The 27224-nt window shown below is 37.5% G+C and overlaps 2 protein-coding genes and 1 non-coding gene across 6 annotated transcripts in view; 2 read left to right on the plus strand and 1 right to left on the minus strand.

Annotated features, from left to right (window-relative positions):
* efcab11 (EF-hand calcium binding domain 11) overlaps positions 1–13365 on the minus strand; it is an 84086-nt gene extending 70721 nt beyond the window's left edge. For all 3 annotated transcript variants that reach the window (XM_053510165.1, XM_053510166.1, XM_053510167.1), the window contains exons 1-4: positions 13226–13365; positions 12586–12681; positions 12341–12389; positions 6860–6961 (exon numbers count right to left, since the gene is read on the minus strand). In XM_053510165.1, coding sequence (XP_053366140.1) covers positions 6860–6961; positions 12341–12389; positions 12586–12681; positions 13226–13258 — 280 coding nt within the window. In that variant the 5' untranslated portion in view covers positions 13259–13365. The remainder of the gene's footprint in view (positions 1–6859; positions 6962–12340; positions 12390–12585; positions 12682–13225) is intronic.
* On the plus strand, positions 12815–12887 carry trnak-uuu (transfer RNA lysine (anticodon UUU)). Its single transcript has one exon. It is a non-coding gene; the product is annotated as a tRNA-Lys (tRNA).
* Positions 13366–14077: 712 nt separating the features above from the next.
* tdp1 (tyrosyl-DNA phosphodiesterase 1) overlaps positions 14078–27224 on the plus strand; it is a 53314-nt gene continuing 40167 nt past the window's right edge. The window contains exons 1-8 of one of the 2 annotated variants that reach the window (XM_053509235.1): positions 14078–14243; positions 15451–15911; positions 16002–16049; positions 16460–16503; positions 17094–17149; positions 18454–18550; positions 21434–21468; positions 24791–24883. In XM_053509235.1, the coding sequence (XP_053365210.1) occupies positions 15452–15911; positions 16002–16049; positions 16460–16503; positions 17094–17149; positions 18454–18550; positions 21434–21468; positions 24791–24883 (833 nt within the window). In that variant the 5' untranslated portion in view covers positions 14078–14243; position 15451. Of the gene's footprint in view, positions 14244–15450; positions 16050–16459; positions 16504–17093; positions 17150–18453; positions 18551–21433; positions 21469–24790; positions 24884–27224 lie in introns of both variants that reach the window. The other variant, XM_053509234.1, reaches the window with a different exon arrangement.

A 27224-nucleotide genomic window follows, 5' to 3' on the forward strand; every position in this document is an offset into this window, starting at 1 on the left:
GCATTATATCAAAAAAACTAATTCTTAAGAAGAACAAAGAAAAGGCTCTTGCTAGGGCCAAGAATCACAGAAATAGGCATTATAGCAGGCGACTGTCCTTTTTGTTCTATGGGCACCTCAATCTGGTGGATTCAGACCACTCGGGTTCTTGCGCACCTTGCCACAGATGCAAACTGCTCTCAAGGTTCATTGTCAAGTATTTGGTCACCTACAAACAAGCAAGACTTCTGGCTCTCACAGACCTGTAACTTCTTTTTTAAGAGGCTCATCTGTCCTCCACCCGTTACCTGTATTAATGCCATCTGTTATCAGTATAAAAGACACCTGTCAATGACCTGCAGAGAGCTGGGACCAAAGTAACAAAGGGTACCATTAGGGGACTTAAATTCTGCAGTGCCAGACTTTAAGCAGGGGGACAGTGCCAGACATGTCCCCCTGCTTAAGCCAGTACATGTCCAGGCCGGTCTGAAGTATGCTAGAGAACATTTGGATAATCCAAAAGAGGACAAATCCAAAATAAAACTTCGTATTTGGAGGAGAAAGAATACTGAGTTGCATCCAAAGAACACCATACCTACTGTGAAGCATGGGGGTAGAAACATCATGCTTTGGGGCTGTTTTTCTGCAAAGGGACCAGAATGACTGATCCTTGTAAAGGGAAGAATGAATGGGGCCATGTATCATGAGATTTTGAGTAAAAACCTCCTTCCATCAGCACAGGCATTGAAAATTAAACATGGCTGGGTCTTTCAGCATGACAGTGTTGCCCAGCGACAGCCCAAAAACATCAACAAAAATAGGCCAAAATACTAGCAACAGTGTGTGAAAACCTTGTAAAGACTTAAAGAAATCATTTGACAACAAAGAGTATATAACAAAGTATTGAGATGACTGCAATTTTCTGGATTTATGTCTTATTTTGTCTCTCATAGTTGGGGTATACCTATGATTAAAATTACAGGCCTCTCTCATCTTTTTAGGTGGGAGAACTTGCACAATTGGTGGCTGACTAAATACTTTTTTACCCCACTGTATCTTGTGGCTCGTCTTTTCTGCCCATTTACTGGTAGGAATTGACAAAGACAAAGGTCATAGAACGTATGGGGTATGCTGGTGTTTGCAGTTTTGAATTGCTGTTCTGATCGTACCTGTCAGCGACCGCATCTATGCCACCCCTTGGTGTAGTTGGCACTCTGGGGTATCTGCCATGCCCCAAAAGTGCAGATACTGGGCGGGGCAGAACATCATAGAGTGACTGAATGGGGACTTAACTACTTTAATACTGGTTCACCTCCTTCTGTCTGCCCAGACGATCTTATGCTCAGCTCATAAACAACATTTTGTAAAATTTGTTTTTAGTCATGGATAATATAATCATTGGTACAGGTAGTATTTACTTTAAGCCTCATTCACCAAGATGGTTACCTATATATCTATCCTGAAGCACTTTGATTTGAACAAATGATTATTCATGAAATTTTCATTCACAAGAATCTTTTAAATTCAGAGAACTCTTTGTATAAGAGCACATAAAAATACTTACTAAAGAAAACCTCAATTTTAGATGATATAATCTGCATGAATTACTGTGCTGGAATATACTGTAAAAATAAAACCACTTTTTTTTTATTATATTTATAGTTTTTACCAGACAGGTTATCAAATTTGACTTAGAGAAAAGCTTTGAAGTTTCTATCAACAACACAGCCCCATGCTGGTTCACCAGATCATATCCCTATTCCAGTAAGCCGAATTTGCTACTGAATCTACACTGATGCAAATTTGTTACGACCTCTGAAGAGCTCGGTAGAGGCCGGTAACATCTTTTGTGCTCTGTGTAAATTCAATTTTTTGTTCATTAGCTTCATTAGTGTTGGAAGGAAACTTGAAACATGTATAAAGATTTTAGCTGCCCCCTCCCGACATTAGTGTTTCGGTAACTCCTTGGTCTCGATCCTTAGTACAACTGTAAGCCGTAATCAGAGATCCAGGCTAACTAAAGATTTATCGCTTGCTCATCATTATTAATATAATTACTATGAAATAGTATATTGGCATAGAAGTAAGTAAAAACATTCCTGTTCTTCAGCTTTTCAGCCTTTACCCAAATTTTTAGTTTTAAAGAACTTTTATGGAGTTTTATGGGCATCGCTGCATGCAAATGAGTTGTGTTTAGGAATATCTTTTGCATACACATCAACATACAGTATGAATAAAAAAAAAAACATCTTTGTTAATCTTATAAAACATTTTTGCTTGCAAAAGAATTTGGTTATCTTTTTATTGTTTTTAATATACAACTTTAAAATGTTAATAATTGATGCCCTTTGATATAATTATTTGTGATTTCTGAATATTAACCAGCAAAGGTGAAACTAATGTTACCTTAGATTAAGCATTTTAAATCAGTTTTATAATCATGTGATTGATTTGGGCTGGATTTAAAGGCTTATTTAGGTCTGTCATTTGCTATTAAGATTTCTTTTTTTTATTTACCCACAGTGCAATGAATAAAAGCGATATCTTAATTTTAGCAATATTTTAAAAAATTTCAAACCTAATCTATCTACAGAGTATCTTTATATCTAACAATTACTTTTTTAACTAATGTTAACACTAGTATAAAGTATACACAGACAGGTTTGCTATGTAGAACATATGCTTTGACATAAAATCCCACACAGTACCTAGCTGGTGTGGTAACAGGTAGGAAGGAGATAAGTCAATAAGGTGTGTGTGTCTGCTTTGATGGAGAAATGTGGCCTGCATGAGAAAATGACAGGTTCTCTGGCAGTGCCAAGCACTCTCCATCACTGGGCACACTGCCACGTCGGCTCAGGATGGCGGCAGCACACTTAAGCGTGCTTTTCCCCTCAATTTGTTCCCATTGAAGACAAGGACGGGGTGACAGCACTGACGGAGCCTTCAAACACCTCACACAGCTGCGGCAGGCGAGCTAAAGACAGCGAAGGGCTCGATGGCGTTGGCGTGCTGTCAGATCCTTCACGCACGGAAAACCCAGACAGAGGTTTTAAGCTAAGTTGGCAGAGGAACAAAGGCAATCTATCCTGGAGCTGATGGAGTTATTGAGACGTGTTGCAGTGATATAAACTTTGAACTCAACTGATTTTCTGGCAGTGATGGCTCTAATGCTGATGTCTTTTTAATGCATTTATGTGCAGTGACAGATTCTGATTAGAAAGGAAATGATCACAGTAGTATTTAAAAGGAACACCCTGTAAATTTATGATGCCATCCTGAAGTACTGGAATATTTTATTCTTTTGATACCACAACAAGTAAAGACGTATTACAGAACAAAACATTGTAGTATTATCCATGATTAATTATACTTAGCTAAATTAGTTCCGGTTCTCATCTATAAATACGGTAAATATGATACATAATCACCTCTTGTTGCACTTCTCTCAGAGCTGCTGTTATAGAAAATATATTCAACAAAATTAAGCAAGCAAGTTAAGTAAACAACCCTTCAAAAAGTTTAACAGCGGTCCTGGTAAGCATCATCTTGATATTCTACTACAGTGCCCAGCCCTTGTGCTAAAGAGCCTTAGCCCAATTATCCCTGCACTACTTACTGCTTACTGCTGGATCAGGTGTGTTCAGTTAGTCAAAAGCTGGAAGATGCTAGATTACAGTAAAGGAGGGTGAATTGAGGAAAGACAAAATGAATTGGTATCTTCCAGATTCTGACTGACTGAACACACCTCAGCTGAAAGGAAATTCTTTGAGTGGTCAAGAACAACCAAGTAACCACCAAGGAAGCTGCTGGAACACCAGTCTCTCCAGTAAAGCCATTTTTATATCACAATGGACTAAAAAGCTGCTGTCCAAGAAAGAAGCTCCTGCTACAAAATCCACAGGTTCAAGCTCAACTAAAAATTGCATGTGCCAACATGGACAGAGAAGGAAGGCTTCTGAATTAAAGTTCTGACCAGAGCTATGTTCAGAAGTGTAAAGGTAAGTCACTAAATCCCATGAACACTATAGAGGCTGTTAATCATGATGGTGGTAACATCCTGCTCTAGGGCTGTGTTACTGCCAGTTGAACTGGTGCATTTCACAAAGTGGACGGAATTATGATGAAAGAGGAGAACCTCAATTCATCAACTAGACAGAAAAAAAAACCTGTTCCAACACAGAAATGACCCCAAACACACCAAATCTGTGTGTAGAATGGGTAAAGAAGGCTACCTTTAAGGACTATAAGTCTCAAACATATTGAACATTTGAGAATATTGCTAAGGGATGTATCAGGTGTATATATATATATATATATATATATATATATATATATATATATATATATTGTATATATATTTTTGTCCATTTATGTATAATTTTGACCATGTCTTAATTTCAGAAAATACATCAAAACTCATAAATCCTTGGGGTTTTCTTTTTTTAAAATATTAGTTGTTGTACAATTATTTTGTCCCAGAAAAAGACTAGTTCAAGAGATTACAACCTATTATTGGCTTGACCTTCATGTTCATGAGTGTGTGTAAACGTCTGACTGTATAACATCCTATAACAGTAAGCAAGTTCCTGTTGTTCAGTAAGAACTTTGGTTTACACTGATTTTTTTTTTTGCTGACAAAACGTTACTAAAAGTCTCATCGCCAAAGTTTGGCACAAACACCTAATTTGCCATTCTTAAATTAGCTCATTTTCAGGTCACTGATAATTTAAAGAAAGGATGAATAAACTCTTGCAAAGTAATTTGGCCCTTCAGATGAATTTGATGGTTCACTAGCAATCTCATTTCAAATCAACACCCACCTGAAACAAGCTTCAGTACTTGATGATAATCACTTTTCTTTTATATAGATTTAAAGGAACAGTCGGTCCTTGTAGATTTTACCTGAAGCTTGACTGGTTAGATGTCACGTTCTCACGGTCTCTAACCTTCAATCTTCAGAAAGCTGCAGTATGGATGGCTAAGCTATAACAAGTTTAGAACATTTCAAAGTTAAGCCACAAGTGAGTATTAAGCCCCTTCCAGAGGGGACAAAGCAAAGACGTAACCAAGGTCGGCATAAATACATCCATGCATCTCTTTAGCAACAGTCAGTTAGGTTAATTAAATGAAAAAAATATCCCTGGGCTTTCCATCCAGATTAAATCATTCTCACCTGATTCTCTTCTTCTAATTCATTGAGATTATTTTAGCAGTACAATTAAATTACTTAATTACACACAATTCTGATAATATATCAAACAAACATTTCCTGAGAAGGGCATGGACAATCTACTGAGATTGCACAACCTACTGTAGGTTACCCCCCTGTTTTCCTCCCCAAACTCTTTCATTCATTTAATTTCAGATAATGACTTAATTTAGAATACAAACTACTTAAAGAATGCAATACTCAAAGACATGCACGAGTTTTCTTGCAGCCTAAATAAGAAGAAAAAGTTTTTGCACACAGGCCTGTACAAAGAACACACACAACCTATTGACTTTTGGAAAATTTAAAGACCACAAACAGGCTGTTTGAGTGAGTGAGAGCTGGAGAGACAGAGCACCCACTAATCTCAAAGTGAAAAGCTTCATAAGCACTTTGGAGAAATACTAAATCTACCACAGTACAAATAAAGCACATGATAATATTAAACTAATTATTTAGCTATTATTATTATTTAAGGGTAAAAATTGGCTAAAAGATAAAATTGAGTTCTTATTTAACGATTAAAAATCAGTAATCGAGATATGGTGAATGTCTTTAACAAGTGATTTAACGTCTCAGTTTTTCATCAATTTTTTGGTTTGTACATGCACACAGTCTCCAATGTCTAATTCATGTGCTTTGTAACAGTTAATAGTATAACCACTTTTATAAGTATCTATGACAAGCCGTTATGGTTCATAATATTTATAATAAAAATGTTAACTGCTATCCAGGAACGTTCAGTGTCAGTTTACCTAGTGCATTATGCTTAGTCCGATTTCTTAACAAGCCCTTACAACAATAACAAGTACTTAATTAAGACATGGTCAAAATTCTACATAAATGGTCAAAATTTTAATGCATTTTTTTTTATATCAATTCAGAGCACTAACTTGCTGCAGCAATAAGAATGTTTTAAAGCAAGTTTTTTTGTATTTATTAAAGTAAAACAATATCACAAATGTGGAGCGGAGTTTCTATGGTATTGTTATAACGTTTTCTGAAGATTACTTATAGATCATAACACACACTCCACAAGCATTTAGGGATAATGCATTTTCATAGATAATTATAACATACTGTATAAATGCTCATTCACTCATCGTCTATACCGCTTTATCCTGTATACAGGGTCAGTGGGGGCGTCTGGATCTAGAGTGCCAATCCAGAAACCCACCAAGCACAGGGAGAACATACAAACTTCATCCACACAGAGCCAAGATGTGAATCAAACCTGAACCCAAGAGGTGTGAGGTGACAGTGCTAACCACTAAACATGTGACCAGCCTGTCACATGTTCACAATTTAAATTAGAATTTGTTGAAAGTTTGGGAAAGACTGTGCTACAATACAAGCAAGAAACCACAACATTAAACTATGAACATATAAATAGTATGGTGTTTTTTGATTAATAGAAAAGGATAGCCTTGTTCAATTGTTGGGGTATAAGAAAAATAGAGGTCTTTAGAAACTTATATATTTGAATAATAGTGTATACTTCCAAAAGACTTCAATTCACAAGTCATATAAAAGTTGTTGTTTTTTTTAACACAAGGAAAACATTTACAATATTCACACAGAAGCTACTGGTAAAGGTGAAAAACTGTGTATTCCTTTTACCAATGCAGAGGACAGAAAGAAAGATAGAGTCACAGAGCAGGAACATACAGTGTAGATCAAATGCGCTGAAGATCTGTCTCGTCTTCTCATACGGATCCCCTGCTGATGACTTCCTCCCCATGAGAGACACAAACTGTTCCAAAGGGACCCCTTTGAGAAAGAGAAAAAGAGAGTGAGAGAGAGGCAGGTTTATTACAGAGCTCTCCTCACAAGTGCCTGTACTTCCTTTACATGGCAGTCATCTGAAGGCTCTGTGTTTAAAGGAGTAATACGTCTCCCTCTTGCCTGCGGGGTAGTCATTTTTCTTTGAGTGCTGTTATTGAGATGAAAAAGCTAGACTGCAGGGCTCGAGACGGCGTTTTTTTCGGGAAACACTGAGCGGGACTTGGCTGAGCCCTGTAGGGTGGGCTGCCTTGACAGCCATGCGTATGAGGCTGGGATGTTTTGAAATAGAGAATTGTTAATTAACAGATATGAGTCTAGACGATGTATCACAATACATGATATTAAAGAAAAAAAAACTAAACAACATATTAATTAACATGACAAAAACACTTTCTACCTGGAAGCTGAATAATAAAACTGAACATTTGGTGACAAAAATAATAAAACAAGCATGTGAGAGAGAGAAAGAGAGAAAGGGTGAGAGAGAGATGTATAAGGATTATCTAATGACTGATAAAAGCCCATCCCTTTCTGGCCTGCGCTGCTTCTGACGCTGAGAGAATTAGGGCAGCCGTAGCCTCGGGAGGTTTAAAGGACATCACGGGGGAAGTGCATATCACTACCCTAATCATGTAGATTTCTAATGCATGAATATTTGAGGAAATAATGAAATATTTTTTCAAACGTCAATGCATCTAAATATTCAGCACACACTTTATATACAGTATGTTTATACCAGCATAAAATTAATGAAAATGGTAAAGAAGGCTCTCTTTAAAAAAAATCCATCTTTCTTTTTTTTCTCTCTCTCATACGGTGCTATGGAGAAGAAAGCCATTGGATGGCTGATTGCCATTCCCTCAGACACAGGACCCATCCATCACAGAAAGGTGTCAGTTGGGTGGTCTCAGCTCCTGTCATTTATCCTGTCCTCATATCTCCTTTCCTCTCTTCTCCTCTTTTCCCCTACCCCTTTTTGTGCACAATCCCTCTATTCATTTCTGCAGAGTGACTCAACAGCCATCCTGTCACTTCACATAGCTTACACAGGAAACATGATAAATGACGTACGATTCGGCCTGTAAAATTAGACGCTGACATGATTGTGGTTCGGTTTACTCTCTAGTCCAGGACATTAGATCCCAAATTAAACTGTGGTAGGGGGCCCTAAAGAGCTATAATGGAGTAGGATGTGTTTTGTCAGGGCTCTTACAGAATAATAATATTTTATATGTTAAAACCCTTTTTAATTTTCAGTTTATTTTAGTGACTAGTCAAATTAAACTGTGGTTATCAGGTTAAAGGGGAGTATGTCAGATTTCCTTTGATGGTGCATATGATTGCACTGTGCAAACCTGGTTCTGACCTTTTGTTAAGATAACAAGGTCTGTTTCCCCAAAGTGTTGTTTCTTTAGGCTTGCACTAGAACCCTGAACCTAAATCCTAACCATAAATGTTTAATAAATGTCTTATAACTTAAATTTTTTTACATCCCTGTGAATTGACTCGTACAAGTTATACAGTACGAGGGGCATTTGAGTCAAACCAGATCCGAGTGTATCTTATTAGGTGTGCTCTTAAATGACGGAGCCTATTACTGCACATTGGCCCTAACGTGCCAGACCATGCAAATCACATGTTAAGCAAAATGACGTGCAACAATTCTACTGTAAGTGCAAGCATGCAACAGCGTTATGTCATTAAATATCTGATGAATAAAGATGTAAAGCTAATTGACATTTATAAAAAACTTTAAACCTAGTACGATGATCAGACCCTTAGCCGCTGTAAAACATTTGAGTTGCGCAAACATTATAAAGAAGGTCATGAATGGTGATCCCAACGTGGGTTGGAGCTCACTGCAGTAATTCCTGTAAACATTCATCTAATGGAACACCTGATCCTTTAACAACACCTGAAAATCAACAAAAATTCTTCCAACTTCTTGTCAACTTGCAAAAGGTGATGCATCTGTCTGTGGGTACACACAATCATTCATGAACACCTGGATATACGGAAGGTAAGTGCACGTTGGGTGTAGCAAGAGCTTCAACTGCTCCGGGAGGTTGCTTATCTGCCGTGAGTTAAAAGAATGTTTTCACACAGAAAGCCAAGATTTTCTCGATTGAATTGTCTCCTCCCACTACCTCAACTCATTACCTCATCACCAGAGGTACATCAATACATCACCAGAAGTATTGAAATGTGTCATGTTGTGTTGTCACTTTGTGCTTAGCTAATTAGTTTCGTTAATTTATGTTGGTAATTTATGTTGCATGTAGCACCTTGGTCCTGAAGGAACATTGTTTCGATTCACTGTGAACTAAACAGTATATGGTTGAAATAAAAAGCCTACATAAAAACAGTGGAAGCAGACAGACCCCCACCAGGTAAAGTTATACTGACATGGCTCAAGCAGTGAGATCATGGCTCTGGCGTACTGATAAATCTTTCTACTTCATGGTATCTACCAGTAAATGCTGGCATAAGTGCATTCGTGTAGCAGAGGAATATATCGAAAAGTAAAGGTAGTTTTTTTTCTCTTAGATTCTATTATTCTGCACAATCAAAAGTATTGGTTTGACATGCCCCTCGTACCAGTCAAGTGCCCCTTGACCTGAATGCCCCTCCTATTAAAATACACACCTTCTGACCAAAAAGATTCAAGAAATTTTATAATAAGGCAGTTATCTCTATGAAAGGTGTCCACCTTAAAAAATAGTACCTTAATAGTACTGTTTTTAACTGTTAGAACAGTAGAATTTAATGTAATAGTACTGTCTTTTACCTAGTCGTCTACCTTTTGGTTTTCTGGTTGAAAGCATAAATTCCAGAATAAATGTTTATTAATATGAAGGTGTGTATAGTGTAAATCGCATATAGTGCTGTGGACACTGATCATCCCATTCTGCACTGTTTTTGTCCCTGTGCTTTGGCAGTGCAGGTTACACAAGCTGCACACCATTCCATTCTGCATAAACAATATTTTGTTTTTGTGATATTGATGACTCCTGAATATATAGTACACATAAAGAGCTGCAGTGTTTTTGGACAAACTGGGTGCTCCCTGAGTGAGTGTAGTTTACACAAAAGGTACGCAACTCTGTCTGCAAAATAAAGCCAACATTTCCTAGGGAAATTTAATGTTAAAATATGTGCATGGGATTGGGAAGCTGTGTGTCTTCCAGTCCAGGAAACCAGAACTCGGTTGGAAAGTTGACATCATGGGCCGATGATGTCACCTGAATAGTTCTTCTATCAAGTCCAGTAACAACAAAGGTCTCTTAAAGTAAGTGAACATTTACTGAATATTGCTCTGCATTTTTTTGATGATAGTTGGTTCTTAGTGCAGCAATGAAATAGACATATCGGGGTGTGTGTGTGTGTGTGTGTGTGTGCGTGCTACTGACAGGTACGAGTGGATCAGGTAGTGTTAGTATGAAGGGTGTAAACACTATAATAAACACTTCCTGTTAATATGATCAGGGCAGCCGTGTTCGTTATGCGAGGGTTTAAGCCCCAATTTCTCTTAAAAAATGTCTTAAATCTAAAGTGATGCATATTTAAACTGTTTAAATACAAAACAGTGATGCATAAACCATAGTCCTGTCCATGGAACGCCCTAATATTTACAGTAACTGCTATGTTGCTTAGCAACTAAAGCTTATTGTAATCATACAACATTGCATAGCAGAAGGATATTGTTCCTTTCTTTCTAATAGTTGTTTAACACTGGGTTTAATTTTTATTGTTTTGTCGTTGTACACTTTTGCACGCCCCGACCCATAATAAAATTTTTAAAACTTATCACCAGCTGATAACCAATCAGAATCCAGAATTCTTTAGTTCTGTTGTTTAATAAACAATAGGCCAAAAAAAGGTGTGTGTTTTAGCCCCAAGAAGGTTGAAGAAGCTTATCTGATAATGCTTTACTCAAATTGTGTTTATAGACTGACAAGTCAGGGCGGGAACTTTTTCCGCACAATCAGAGGATGTGATGTTACTTAGTTACTTATTAACAAGCTCTGTTTCTTTTTCTAAGACATATATTAATTTGCCTTATTAGATTTAATAGATTAAGGTAATTTTTATTTACTGTCTACTATAAAAACAAGTGATAACAGGAGCTGAGTTGTTTCATACCTGTTTCATATTAAGTAAATAAAAAATGCAAATGTTTTTTAAATTGCTGTGATTGAAGTGAAAGACCTTTAGAATACTTTTTAACTTCATGTGTGTAGAGCTGCTCTTCGTAACGATGCTCCATCACACCACGCCATCCTTGGTTCACTTCCTGTAACTGCATGACACTGAGTATTTTGTTTCTTATTTATCAGGCACTTCTACCTTATTATCCTATCCTATGATGAAATGTGGACTGTTTCTTAAACCGCCATGGACACTGAGGTGTTTAAAACCCAAACCACAAGAACAAGACAGCTTTATGAAAATTTCCCAGCCTCTCGTGCACTATGTATCACTTTAAGTGGAGAAAGGGAAGGTGAGGTAAAGATGGGGTGTGAGTGGGCTAGTAAGACTCAACACGGCTTTGACGCCTCTGTTTGCGTGGTCTTTATCCTTTAGGAAAGTCTGCCTGAGGGAGGCTGTGCTCGGTCTCGCCAAGCCTTCCCCATTACGACCAGAAACCCACTCCTTCCTGCCTTCCTGCCATCACTAATTTAGTAATCACACGAAATTCAGAAGAGGGGCAATTTAATACGCTGCTTGCTCTGAGCAAGATTTAACGCTGGAGTATTTCATCACTGCGAGCAAGCCACTTTAACTAATTTATCTTGTGCTTTCCTGTGGGGCAGTATACAAAAGCAATTTGCTCGTGGCGTAAAACAAGAGACAAATTGCTTACTAATCTAGGTCTTCAACCGTTTAATGTCTCGCCTTAAAATCCGGCTTGCCAACCCTCTTTTCTTCGGCGTCCCCGTCTGTCAAATGGCATGTTTCACGCCAAAATTATTTGGTGCCTTTTTTTGTGAGGGGTCCTTTCATTCGTGGCAACGTGTAAAAAAGGATTACACAAAATCAAATCAAGCTTTCATTTCCCTTAAGTGATATACATAAAGCATGTTTTTCTCCATCGAAATCAGGAGAAAATTCCACCTATCACGCTCAGGCTTGGCTGGAGATGAGTCAACTCAGTGAGTCGTAACGTTATGATGAAAACAGTAATGGACTTGGTCTTCAGGAGACGCCTGAGGACACTCAAACACATCCGCACATGTTTGTCATAGCCTGTATAAAAATGATGATTCAAATATGTGGACTTGTTATGCACCTGATAAAACTCTCATGTCATGTCTCTCTCTCTCACACACACACACACACACACACTTGACCAACTCGTCATACCTGGACATGTTGGCACAGCACCTGCCCCCATCATCATACTTGTTTCTGACTTCAGTTTGAAAAAAAAGAGACAGAGAATAAAATTATCTATCAACAATGGTATTCGCACATAGTAAATATTATATTTTTATGTGTCTCAGATCAACTGAAGTTTAACACGCAATTGTTCAATAATTTTAACAAGTCGACGTTGTCAGATTATAACCGACACAATGTCACCCTCTAGTGGCTGCACCAGGTTTTACCTTTGAAGGTTTATAACCGAACAGCATGACAACCGCGACCTTAAGATCCTCCCTGGACAAGTATCCCTTCTTCTCCACATCACACTGATCAAACACCTGATCAAAGAATACAAACATATATAAAATGTAATTACATTCAAGAAATATATTATTGGGTTTTATCATCGCAGCCTAAACAGGATTTAATGCGCAATGATTATGAGTTACGGAGATACCATACACTTCTATAGCCCGGATAGCTCAGTCGGTAGAGCATCAGACTTTTAATCTGAGGGTCCAGGGTTCAAGTCCCTGTTCGGGCGCTGATTTCTTTTTCAGATTTATTTATTTATAATAATAACAATTATTATTATTATTATTATTATTACAATCATTGTTTATTTATTTATTTCATTAATTATTTTTGCCGACACAAAAACTTTAAAAATGCAAGCACTAACTTTAAACCCATCTGTATTATCTGTGTGAACTAGGAGGGCAATTCGTACACTTTACGAATGTTAATACTTTAGCACTGACTAGCCGGCTAACACTTTTTAGCTAACATAATTATCTAGCCAACTTATATGTTTTGAAGCTAACTGTTACACGCTTTGCTTGCTTGTAAGAAACAGTTTATCTTATCCCTAAACATCCTTACCGAAACAAACTTCTTCCTGTCAGCTGCTCTCATTAGTCTATCCTCGTTACTTCACACAGCAGCTCCGATATATAGAGACGTTTAAACGCTACAAGCAGCCGCGTTCGGTTAAAAAAACTTGAGTAAACGTTAGGTTTCAAAAGTTTCCATGGTAACGAGATCCTCCAACTATCACGTTCTCGCCTTAACCTTCGCTAGTGACTATATTAGTGCACTAGTTCAGGGTGTAAATCAAGCGCGTGTACACGCTACATAGTGCACTCTGTGTACAACAGGACGCAGATTGGAATTAGTGTAGTATCGTAATGACGTTTTTACATCTAATGTGTATATTTCATCACAATAACAAAAAATAAACATTTGTGCTTTTTGTGAATTAGTTCGGGAAAGTATAAAATGTAATTATCATTTTCATGACCGTTTTAAAGTAAGAGAGTTAGAGAGGAAAAGACTGGTGTGTTTCAGAAGCCTTCCGTCTCACTATAGTCGTGCACTCCCGAGGCTGTACAGGACCCGACACTGCGCACTGCACAGTGCACTACTGTCTCTCACTAGAAGCCGAGTGGAATGCGGCCAAGTGTGTGTGAAGAGGGCTACAAAAATGTTCTCTCACACAAACGAGTTAATAAAAATCAGATTGGAATTAGTTTGTGTAAGTTATTTATTAAGTATTTGATTTACTCACACTTAAAAATCATACTTTGTTTTCATCAGAAAAAGTTGGATAAAATGAGATATATTTAAGTTCAGCTTTTAAATATACATTTTATAATTTTTATTAGCCACTTTTTCGACTTAGGATCCTGTTAGGAGACTTTTATTTTCATGTTTTTCCTGTCTATGTACGGCGCATCCACAACAAATGCAAAGTGATTCATTTCAGATTTCTTACTCATGCCGTATTAGATATAGTTTGCGCATATATATTATCACCTTAGTCGCATTAGTGTTTTTTTTTTTAATTACTTTCTTTTTTATTGTCTGTATAAACACGGTTAATCTGCAGATTCCCGCCAGGGTAAGTCACTGTTGTTGGTTAACTAAATGACTGAATGGTTTTGGTTATTTTAAAGTTAAACTTTAGAAAGTAGTGAATAATTCAGTATTAACACTGTAAGACAGGGTAAATCCCACTGCTTGGCTTTATTTGTCGTGCCAGCTAGCTAACAGGGAATGCAGTAGGTTAGCTCCAAGCACTAGTCTGTTTTTCTCCTGTGGACACAGCGCAGTAAACACGAGGTGTGTGACAAATAAACACGGAGTATAAGCTTTAAAAGCGCTTCAAAATCCGTTACATTGAGACCCGCGAAAATGTGTTTATGAATCATATAAACGATTCTTTGGATATTTGATTCGGTAACCGTTAGAGCAGCGACTCATTTCTCTACAGTTCTGTCCTTTGAAGTTGTAACAAGAGTAAAAGCTCATGGGTTTGCTAATGTATCAACACGCGCGCAGTAAAACATTGTATTTGGAGTCGGTTCACGGTAGGTGTGTGTGTGTGTGTGTGTGTGAGAGAGAGAGACTGAATCAGCATGATGTAAATAGTGTAGTGTGTTGAAAAGACATTTATTGGGTGGTGGAACAGAAATCATGTTTAAGTTCTTTCTTAATGAAAGTGTAGTGAACAGATGGGATAAATAATTTTATTGCCTAACCATTTAAAAGTTTATTCAGTGGAGCTGCTTCTGGAATAAAGTTACTGTCTGATTTTGTGTAGAGTGACAGTACCGCATTCATAATATTTTAACAGTTTTGGATTTCTTTATCCCAGGATTACCTGAATAGACGGCACGGTGACTTAGTGGTTAGGACTGTCACCTTGTGCCTCCAGGATCTGGGTTCAATTCCCATCTTGGGGTCTATTTGTACGTTCTCCCCTTGCTTGATGGGCTTCTTTTGGGAAACTCCAGTTTCCTCTCACAGTCCAAAGACATGTAGATTAGGTTAATTGGTGTTCCCAAATTGCTTGTATTGTGTATGTATTTGTGCCCTGCGATGGATTGGCATTCCATCCAGCCTTGTGCCATAAGTCTCCCCCTGCAACTCTGTATTCAGGATAAAGCGGTATGTGTGTGAATGAGGATTTTCTTATCATAAATAATAATCAGCCTCCAGCTCATTAATCATATGTAATGGGAAGTTTTAATGGCTCATGTCATGTTTATGTTCCTTGAATAAAAAAAAGCATGAATAAAAGACTTCTTGCTTCCACTGTCTAACAGAATGGCGAGCCAGCATGGCAAGTGGACGCTCTCTGACAGCGATGATAATGATGATAACAACATCATACCACCAACACCACCCAAAGACATCAAAAAACCCCTACATCACATCAAGCCCAACCCGGAGCCCAAAGCCAGCCCAGTTAACACACTGTTGAAGCCAAAATCTGAGCCTAAGAAAGAAAATACCAAAAAACTCCTGACTGGAAAGCCGTCCATCCCTGCCGTGGACTCTGCCATGGGACATCACAGTAACCCAGTGAGAAATGACAGCAATTCTTCACCAGCACTGAAACGGAAGAGAGAAACAGACGAGGGAGGCTGGAACCTCTCTAGTAGTGATGATGATGGTGATGACAAAGCTCCTTCTTCAGTCGTCAAAAACAAACAAAAACCCAAACTGCAGAACTCAAGTCCTCCTAGAAAGAAGCCAGAGAGGAGTCGGCCCCCAAGCCCACATGGTGAAAATTATTATAAAGAGGAACCCAGTGATTTTTTCGAGGCAAGCTTGAACACCATGAATGATATGTATCGCTTTTATTTAAACAAAGTCATAGGGATAGAAAAGAAGTACAACACCGGAGCGTTACACATTAAAGGTAATTTTTCATATTTTATGGTTCTTTGCAAAAGTATTGAACCACCCCTATTTCTTCATATCAAATTAAAAACACTGGAACAAATGTCTTACTGTAACAGGTTTATGTAACACACTCAGCAGCAACCTCATTTCCTCTCCTGTCTGTTTCTACCACGCAGCATTTAGCATCACCAGCATACTAATCATCTGCACCTTATCTCATTGGTTCATGCCTTAGGTTAGATGGTTTTATATTTTTTCAAAAATGTGACCCTGGAGAACTGTTCCTCAAGACTACATTAAAATATAAAAAGGTCTGGCTCTTTGGAAGTAAAATATGAAGAAATGACGGTGGCTCAAGACGTTTGCACAGTACTGTATATATTACAGATGAGCTTACTTACATTTCCTTTTTATTTCCTCTCACAGAAATTCTTTCCCCCATGTTTGGCACACTAAAGGAATCTGTCCAGGTATTACTTCTTTTTTCCTGTCACTCACACATTGAACATATGTTAATTACTCGAGATGTAATGCTGACATGGTAAATACCTTGTATGATAACCGAACAGGATAAAATTATGTAATTTTCTTAAACATGATTCTCAGCTGTAGTGATTTAATTTTATTAAAAACTTGTACAGATTTTTTTTGCCTGATCTTTGCATTGTTCTTAAATAAGTTGGTGATATCTTCTTCATTTTACAAATCGTGCACCATTGCATTTCAAGTCACATTCAGGTGAAATGAACACCAAATAAAAAAAAAAACCTCCTTTCATGAATGTAAAGTTAAAAGTCCTTAGAAGAAAGTAAAATGTCACAAAATATTTTTACATGCAAACAACCTGTATATCATTGCCCATGCAGTATATACACTGAGACTAAGACTGAATTCATAAATGTACAGGTATGTGCAGAAGTGAAAAGCAGAAACAGAAGCGGGCCCAGGTGTAATAATGATATAACAATCATTACTGATGATTTTTTAAATCACCACATACTGGTCTATTGTCACATTGCCATTAGAGGTGTGTATTGATTTTTCTTTTCTGTCTTTACAGTTTAACTACTGCTTTGATATTCCATGGATGGTGCAACAATATCCTCCTGAGTTTAGGTAAGGATCTATTGTGTGGTGCAAAAGTCTGAATTCAAAAACGAGTATATTTAAAACAATAAATTACAGCAAATGCAGACATTAAGGTCTCTGTCTTTGACTCTGACAAGTTGTGCAACTACAAGAGCTTTAAACATTTCTTATTGAATCAGAACCTATGCTGTTTCATGCAGAGATACTTCCTGCTTTGGTGTGGAGAGTGTTCTGAGACTACTGGCTTGAGATCAGCCAGATGACAGGGTGGCATTAGGTCTGGTTCTAGCTGATAGAATTTCCAGATATACAGAAGTCATATTGGATCTGAAATGAAAAGAAAAATATAAAATTTCAAGTGGGGAAGAAATACTCATAGACTTTCAGGCCACCTGTATATATCACAAGCTGCACCTGGGAGGATTTAAATCACATTATATTAAATCAAATAATGCATTTTGCATTAAAAATACTATTTTTAATAATCTGTTACTGGACTCTTTCCTGCCAAACTTGTAATTCACATGAATAAATATAAAAATCCTGAAATCACCAGTAAATCACTTTATATTATATTGTTTTTCTGTAAATTATAATTCGTTTTAAATCCGTGACCATCCTGTCTCGGAGGTCTACAGACAATTCCTTTGACTTCATGCCTGGTTTGTGGTCTGACATGAACAGTCAACTGTGGGACCTTATATAGACAGGTGTGTGCCTTTCCAAATCATGCCCAATCAAGTGAATTTACCACAGGTGGACTCCAATTAACCTGCAGAAACATCTCAAGGATGATCAGGGGAAAATTGGGAAATTGAGCCTGAGCTCAATTTTAAACTTCATGGCAAAGGCTGTGAATACTTATGTACATGTGCTTTCTCAATTTTTTTATTTTTAATAAATTTGCAAAAATCATGTTGTCATTATGGGGTGTTGTGTGTATAATTCTGAGGAGAAAAATAAATTTAATCCATTTTAGATTAAGGCTGTGACATAACAAAATGTGGAAAAGGTGATGTTCTGTAAATACTTTCCGGATGGACATGGTTATCTCTGAACAAGTCATTCTGATTCAGTTGTGCTACCTGTCCTATTCAGAATAGTGCATCAGTATTAATGTTATATCGAAGTGTAAAGATCATGACATCATTATAACGAGCTCCAGAGCCAAATCATCATGATCAAATCTACAAAGAGAACATTTTATTGAGCTTAAGTTGCATGATATCAAAGCAGTTTTCACAACCGTAGTGTGTATAATCCAGTAAAGCCATATCCATGTTTTGATATTTGACTGGTTTATTTCTATATTTTTGCTTTGTTTTTTTAAGGAATAATCCTGTAACTATCGTGCATGGAGAGAAGCGAGAGTCAAAGGCTCGGCTCATCCAGCAGGCTCAGCCCTACAGCCATATTCGCTTCTGTCAGGTTCGGCTTTTAAATTGACCTTATGTATATGTGTTCTAAATAACAGACTAGTTTTATGGAAGCTGTAATGAGCTTTCTCTCCACTGGGGGGACATGTACAGCTTTGGAAAGGGTGACAAGCTAAGAACATCAGATTTCTATTGCACAATAATAATATACATACATACATACATACATACATACATATGTGGTGGAAGTCCTTTAAGACTATAAAGACAAGTAATTGATGCACTGGGTAAGATCAAATGACCAGTCTCATACAGTGAACAATTGCAGCATAGAGAAAGGTGAATTATTTCTTTCAGCCATTACATTTTATAACTTCTCTGCCAACATAATCTATGCCCTGTCTAAAAAAAATATCATACAGTGGTGGCTACAATCAGTCCGTTCCTTTTCTATGTTGTTCTGGTCTAATGGGCCTTGTCCTTGTACATCCGGCTCCAAGCTTAAAGCTTCTACAGTCTACATTGCATACACAATTAAAATGTAATTTTATATGTGCATACGCACTTACAGACATGCATACATTTGTATTTATGTCGTGCTTGTTAGAGATAGTACTAATCCCAGTAAAAAAAATGGTGGATCAGATATTGAAGAAATCATAGCATAAACTAGATCCAGTAACAAAAAACAAAGACTGAAAATATATTTGGAAAACAGAGCATCCTTGATGTTCTCTGGAACTCTAAGAATTTTTTTGAGTAAATATCTTTTTCCCCAGTTGAGCTGAGCTGATTCTTGGGATTAACAGTAGCTGAACAAAGTGCTTAGGGTGGGCTAGACTGCTTCAGGAGATAAGCAAGATCTCTAAGCTCCAAGCAGTCCAGTTCGGAAACTGACCATGCAGTTGAAGTTGAATTCGTTTATGTACACTTTAGCCAATACGTTTAAACTCAGTTTTTTTTTTTTTTTTTTTTACAATTTCTGATGTATTAATCTTCATAAAATTCCCTGTCTTAGATCAGTTAGAAACACAGGAGAGATAATAATAGAGGATATGTCTGGATAATAGTGGAGAGAAATGTTACAGCTTTTATTTCATGCTACCTATTTTACCCAGTCCCTCCTGGACAAAGCACCCCTAAAGCAAAATGCTGCCACCGTGTGCTTCTTGATTGGTATGGTTCTTCTGTTGTCTGGCTCTTCCTTGTCATCCGACAACAATGGTCATTATGGCTAAGCAGTTAAATTTTTTGTTTCATCAGACCAAAAGAAATAAGATCTTTGTCCCCATGTTCAGCTGCGACTGTTAGTCTGGCTGTGTTTTGGAGCAGCGGCTTCTTTCTTCCTAAACAACCTTTCAGGTTATGTCTATCAGACTTGTTTAATCGTAGTTATAAATGCTTTAGTACTTGTTTCCTCCAGTGTCTTCACAAGGTTCTATGCTGTTGTTCTGGAACCGACTGATTTGTACACTTCGTACTAAAGCACAAAGACTGCTGTGTGGTCTCATGGTGTTTACCCTTGAATAGTTTTGTTGGTACAGATGAACGTGGTACCTTCAGCTATTTGCAAATTGTTTTCAAGTAGCTAAAGGTACCATGTTCATCTGTACTAACAAAACTATTTTGAGGTATACAGGTCTACCTTCAGACTCGCATGCCACTTTGTTTGACATCATGGGAATATAAAAAGAAATCTAAGGCTTCAGGAAAAGACTATGGACATCCACATACAGTCGGTACGGAAAGTATTCAGACCCCCTTAAATTTACTCTTTGTTATATTGCAGCCATTTGCTAAAATCATTTAAGTTCATTTTTTACCTCAATAATGTACACACAGCACCCCATACTGACAGAAAAACACATTGCTGAGATTTTCGCAGATTTATTAAAAAAGAAAAACTGAAATATCACATTGGCCTAAGTACAGTATTCAGACCCTTTGCTCAGTATTTAGTAGAATCACCCTTTTGATCTAATACAGCCATGAGTCTTTTTTGGGAAAATGCAACAAGTCTTTCACACCTGGTAAAGTTCTATCTTGGTCTCATCAGACCAGAGAATCTTATTTCTCACGGAGTCCTTCAGGTGTTTTTTGATGTGTCTTGCACTGAGGAGAGGTTTCCGTTGGGCCACTCTGCCTTAAAGCCCTGACTGGTGGAAGGCTGCGGTGATAGTTGACTTTCTACAACTTTCTCCCATCTCCTGACTGCATCTCTGGAGCTCAGCCACAGTGATCTTTGGGTTCTTCTTTATCTCTCTCACCTAGGCACTTCTCCCCCGATAGCTCAGTTTGGAAGGACCGGCAGCTCTAGGAAGAGTTCTGGTCGTCCCAAACGTCTTCCATTTAAGGATTATGGTGGCCACTGTGCCTTGCCATAATTCTGTCTCTGAGCTCTTCAGGCAGTTCCTTTAACCTCATGATTCTCATTTGCTCTGACGAGCATTGTGAGCTGTAGGGTCTTATATAGACAGGTGTGTGGCTTTCCTAATCAAGTCCAATCTGTATAATCAAACACAGTTGGACTCAAATAAGGATGTAGAACCATCTCAAGGATGATCAGAAGAAATGGACAGCATCTGAGTTAAATCTATGAGTGTCACAGCAAAGGGTCTAAATACTTACGCTTACCTGTATGTAATATTTCAGTTTTTTTTACTTACTGTACATCCACAGGTACACCTCCAATTGATGTCATTTAGCCTATCAGAAGACATTATTTCCTGCAATTTTCCAAGCTGTTTTAAGACATGATCATCTGAGTGTATATAAACCTCTGACCCACTGGAATCTGTTAATTATAAGTGAAATAATCTATCCATAAACAATAACTGTAACTGTAGTGAGAATTAAACTGGATGTAATAATTCAGACATTCAAAAAAACTCAACTCGTCTTTGTTTTTTTTTTTTGTTTTTTTCTTTTTTTTTAGGCTAAGCTAGATATTGCCTTTGGAACACATCACACGTAAGTAAATCAATCAAATCAATGCATTTAAATTAATATAAAAATGTATTACATCATAATTAAGTTCTGCAATAAACCTAAATAAATTCGCTGTCAGATTTTAATTCATCACTTGCTTGGACCTACAGTAGTAACACAGTTTGAGCAGAGCCTTAACCTAAACTCACAGCACAAGTTCAACATCTAGCATAATGAGAAATACACAATGCGGCCATCGTGTGCAAACCAAAATGATTTTAAATGCACTTTTTGTTTTTTAATGGTGTAATTTATTTTTGGAGAAATTTTGTTTTAAGCTTAACCTTAAGCTATGCTGTCCTTCCTCAGAGAGAAATTAAAGGACGATGTCAAAATGTCAAAAATGCTGTATTATCATTATTATTATTACTATTATTATTATTTTTGTGTTAAATGCCAGGTTAAAGCCATTATACAAGTGTACAGTATGATAATTTTCAAGGTAGTAACAAAAGACTTTAAAACTTTCCTGTTAATGTGACATTTCTTTCTTATGCTGTTCAGAGTACTCGAATGCACATTATTTGTGCAGCCGCTTTGTTGCTATGGTTGGTTTCTAAATTTAGACAGAAATGTATGCGAGCCCGCAGCTGAACAGAACCAGCGCTTATCTGTGTAAAGTACAAACACAACTGATGAATGAATCAAGTCAAGGTTAAAGTATGACTAATCTGACGGATAGCTTAGACAGACAGCTCAGACATGTGTCATGGTAATGTGTCATTCACAAACGAGTCGACACTCTGAACTGATCTGAGCCGAATAATCAAATTCTCTGAAAAGACCCGACTCTATCACTTGTGTGAAAATATCATGCTGTGTGTCTGTCTAAGATTCCCATTATGTGCCCTCTGTGTCTGTGTTCCCAAAACTCCACCCGAGCTTTGAATCACTTCTTCATAAAGTATGGGTTAGGATCAATATGTGTCAAAATCACCAGTTGACCAGCTGTCTGCAGGAGTGTCTAATAAGTGAGAAATAAAACACAACTTACTCTCATATGGGTATGCTGTTATTGGAAAATAATCAACAACAGGTTAATACAATGAAGCAATATATAGTTTATTATTAAGCTTATATAGCTTAATAGTTATCGCTTATTTATTCATTAAAGAACACTGCACATTGTGGTTCTATTTGATGTTGTGGAACCTCTGTGCAAAAAGCAATTCCTGTTCCCTCTCCAAACTTCATTGTGGTGTTACTGAAAAACTGCAGAACCCTAAAGTTCTGAGGATGTGGAAAAATGTACAGTTTTCCTCTTATTGATAACAAGCATTAACACTAGAGCCTTCCTCCATAACTGTTAAAGAAAAAACTTTACAATATCAGTGATTACATATCTTAGTGGAGCATCTGCCATGTGAATAAGTTGTTGCTATAGAAATAATAACATAAAAGTGTATTTATCTGAACCCGTTACTGTCAGAGCTGCTGATATAGAGAATTAATCAACACCTTTTGACATATCAAGATCCAGAATACAACTGAAAGGTAAGAAGAACGTGTTCATCCCTAAGGAGGGTCTGGAGCAGCAGCAGCCTCTGGTCTAGCAAATTTAAACGACATGTTAAACGCTGAATAGTAATGAAGTGTGTTCCTGGTTCACCATGTGTAAAAGGATCAGCATGTTTTATTCAGGAGCAAGTGAGTGGGAGGAAGCACCGAAGAGTCGAGCAGGCTTTATTCCCCTCTCTCACTTAATGATGTAAATAAAAGATTATGGACATGATTACACCTGCGCCAGGCAACCCGAACCTCCCCTCAGGTCGATCAAACTTCCCGATCAGCGGGAGGTTGAAAACACTTTATTTATTATAACTGTTCTTTATTTCTTTATAACTGTTCGCACGGATGGTGCTGATATTCCCATCAGTCATCATTTCTGTCATACCTTAAAGAGCATAGCTATGATTTGCATTATTGCCATGTAAATAAATGTAGTCTCTGCATTACATCCATCTTTAAGTATTTGGCTTAACTTGCAACTAATGAAGTTTAGTTTGGCTAATAAAGCTTTGATGCATCAGTAAGTAACAAGGTCAAAAGAAGTACAGTCATGATTTAGCAACTTCATGTTAAATCTAAATCACTGCTATTACTCACTAATTTTATTCATATTAATCTACTAAAATTACACTTATCTATTTTATTATAATATTAAACACATTTAATCAGTTATTTTAGCTGTATGCTTATCTGCAGAACTAATTTAATTGATTTCTTGTTATAACTAAATAATTAAATGATCAGCTATTAATAAACCTATTCAGTTAAAGTTAGACTTGTAATGCTACCCAACAACAAATTTACTCATGACTGAGGCTCTAAATTTATTAACAACATTCTGTGTAGCATTTATTTTCACAAAAGATACAAAAATAGATTAATAAACAAAAATAAAAAGTAAGATTAAGTAATTATTAAAATGCAAGAAAAAAACAAAAATGAAATAAAGTAAGTAAATAAATAGATTAATAAACATGTGTAAACAAACAAAGCAAAAAAAACTATTAGTAATTCTGCTGATCCTGTCGAGGGGTCGACTAAATACCAGAACTAAATACCACTAAATACATTAAGTACACACTAAGTACATTGTATACTAAATGCAATGTACTGTATATCTGCTTGACCCAGTGGCTCATACTTGGATTGCAATCTGACATGAAAACCCAAAGAACAGGAGTACAGTAGGTACCCAGCATATGAATGAGTTCTGTTACGAGAGTCCAAATTGTTCGTAAATCATAAGTACATTACCGCTGGGCCACTCCGGGGCCACATATTCGTACCCTTGAAAGTTTATAACTCGCATGTTTGTATGCAGGGGACCTATTATACAAGAACTTTTGCACTTTGCCCAAATGTCAAGAGCAACCCTCTCTCCCGCATTCCTACTTCGACCTGTGCCTGATAACACGTTCCATACTCGAGATCACCTTGTCAAATGGCCTCAAGCATGATTCACTTGGCTTGTGTCTAAACATGGTACATAGTGTACAGATTATGCAAATGTACCAGACTTTGGGCTCAAGTGTAATCGAATCTGTGCCGAGACCTCTCATGGAAAAAGAACCTCATACTCGAAATACAGAAATGGGACACAGCAAATGTGCTGCTGTGGGTTAAGGAACTAGATCCAACTAAATAAGTTGTTCAGTTTGTGGCAGAAAGGAAAAGCTTGTTATTGGCTTTTCTATCAGTTACAAGAAAGGAAAACTGCCTCTTTAATGTAATTTAATGAGCATGTATCCTGTGGTATTTGATGCTAACAAGTGTGAGTTGTGTGCTTATGTTCCAGGAAGATGATGCTCTTGTGGTACGAGGAAGGCTTTAGAGTCATCATCCTGACTTCCAACCTCATCCAAGCTGACTGGTACCAGAAAACTCAAGGGTAACACGTGCACACACACACACACACACACAGACACACACAGAGACACACACAGAGACACACACAGAGACACACACACAGACACACACACAGACACACACACAGACACACACACAGACACACACACAGACACACACACAGACACACACACAGACACACACACAGACACACACACAGACACACACACACACACACACACACACACACACACTTATTATACAACCAAAAAGTGTAGTGACTGCTTTGTTTTGGTTTGTTTTGGGGGGGTGTGGGGTTGTTTTTAGCTCTTGATCTCTTAAAAAGTTCTTTTGTACGCTGGTTATATAAAGGCACTTCATTCCTCTCTGACAGTTTAAGCATTTAGTTATTGTTTTTTTTGTGGGTTTTTTTTTTTTTTTTTTTGGTTAGTTGCCATGCCAACATGGCGAGCAGATGCTGGAAATTGAAATCAAGCTGATTTATTCCAAATAGGTTTTAATAGACTAGAACTGAGATTTCTCTGTGCTTTAATTAGTCAAACCACTGACACACACTGTCCGCAAACCCACTTAACCTCACGGCTGTGTATTTTCACACACTCATGAATATAATTCATTGTTTGTTTATTTGGTTTAACTAGTTCTTACAATGTAAGGACAAAAATTACATGTTGTACATCCTGCACGTAAAGCAAGAGAGCTTGAAAGAATGATTATAGTTTGAGAACTGACTACAGCACAATGTCTGGAGCAAATGCAGGAATTCCTATGATCATATACAGTGGTGTGAAAAACTATTTGCCCCCTTTCTGATTTCTTATTCGTTTGCATGTTTGTCACACAAAATGTTTCTGATCATCAAACACATTTAACTATTAGTCAAAGATAACACAAGTAAACACAAAATGCAGTTTTTAAATGATGGTTTTTATTATTTAGGGAGAAAAAAATCCAAAACTACATGGCCCTGTGTGAAAAAATAATTGCCCCCTGAACCTAATAACTGGTTGGGCCACCCTTAGCAGCAATAACTGCAATCAAGCGTTTGCGATAACTTGCAACGAGTCTTTTACAGCGCTCTGGAGAAATTTTGGCCCACTCATCTTTGCAGAATTGTTGTAATTCAGCTTTTTTTGAGGGTTTTCTAGCATGAACCGCCTTTTTAAGGTCATACCACAACATCTCAATAGGATTCAGGTCAGGACTTTGACTAGGCCACTCCAAAGTCTTCATTTTGTTTTTCTTCAGCCATTCAGAGGTGGATTTGCTGGTGTGTTTTGGGTCATTGTCCTGCTGCAGCACCCAAGATCGCTTCAGCTTGAGTTGACGAACAGATGGCCGGACATTCTCCTTCAGGATTTTTTGGTAGACAGTAGAATTCATGGTTCCATCTATTACAGCAAGCCTTCCAGGTCCTGAAGCAGCAAAACAACCCCAGACCATCACACTACCACCACCATATTTTACTGTTGGTATGATGTTCGTTTTCTGAAATGCTGTGTTACTTTTACGCCAGATGTAACGGGACACGCACCTTCCAAAAAGTTCAACTTTTGTCTCGTCGGTCCACAAGGTATTTTCCCAAAAGTCTTGGCAATCATTGATTGAGATGTTTTTTAGCAAAATTGAGACGAGCCTTAATGTTCTTTTTGCTTAAAAGTGGTTTGCGCCTTGGAAATCTGCCATGCAGGCCGTTTTTGCCCAGTCTCTTTCTTATGGTGGAGTCGTGAACACTGACCTTAATTGAGGCAAGTGAGGCCTGGAGTTCTTTAGATGTTGTCCTGGGGTCTTTTGTGGCCTCTCGGATGAGTTGTCTCTGCGCTCTTGGGGTAATTTTGGTCGTCCGGCCACTCCTGGGAAGGTTCACCACTGTTCCATGTTTTTGCCATTTGTGGATAATGGCTCTCACTGTGGTTCGCTGGAGTCCCAAAGCTTTAGAAATGGCTTTATAACCTTTACCAGACTGATAGATCTCAATTACTTTTGTTCTCATTTGTTCCTGAATTTCTTTGGATCTTGGCATGATGTCTAGCTTTTGAGGTGCTTTTGGTCTACTTTTCTGTGTCAGGTAGCTCCTATTTAAGTGATTTTTTGTATTAAAACAGGTGTGGCAGTAATCAGGCCTGGGGGTGATTACAGAAATTGAACTCAGGTGTGATAAACCACAGTTAAGTTATTTTTAACAAGGGGGCAATCACTTTTTCACACAGGGCCATGTAGATTTGGAGTTCTTTTTCTCCCTTAATAATGTAAACCTTCATTTAAAAACTGCATTTTGTGTTCAATTATGTTATCTTTGACTAATAGTTAACGTTTTTTGATGAGCAGAAACATTTAAGTGTGACAAACATGGAAAAGAATAA

Source organism: Clarias gariepinus, chromosome 13, assembly GCF_024256425.1.
Source record: "Clarias gariepinus isolate MV-2021 ecotype Netherlands chromosome 13, CGAR_prim_01v2, whole genome shotgun sequence".
In the NCBI taxonomy this organism is placed as follows: domain Eukaryota; kingdom Metazoa; phylum Chordata; class Actinopteri; order Siluriformes; family Clariidae; genus Clarias; species Clarias gariepinus.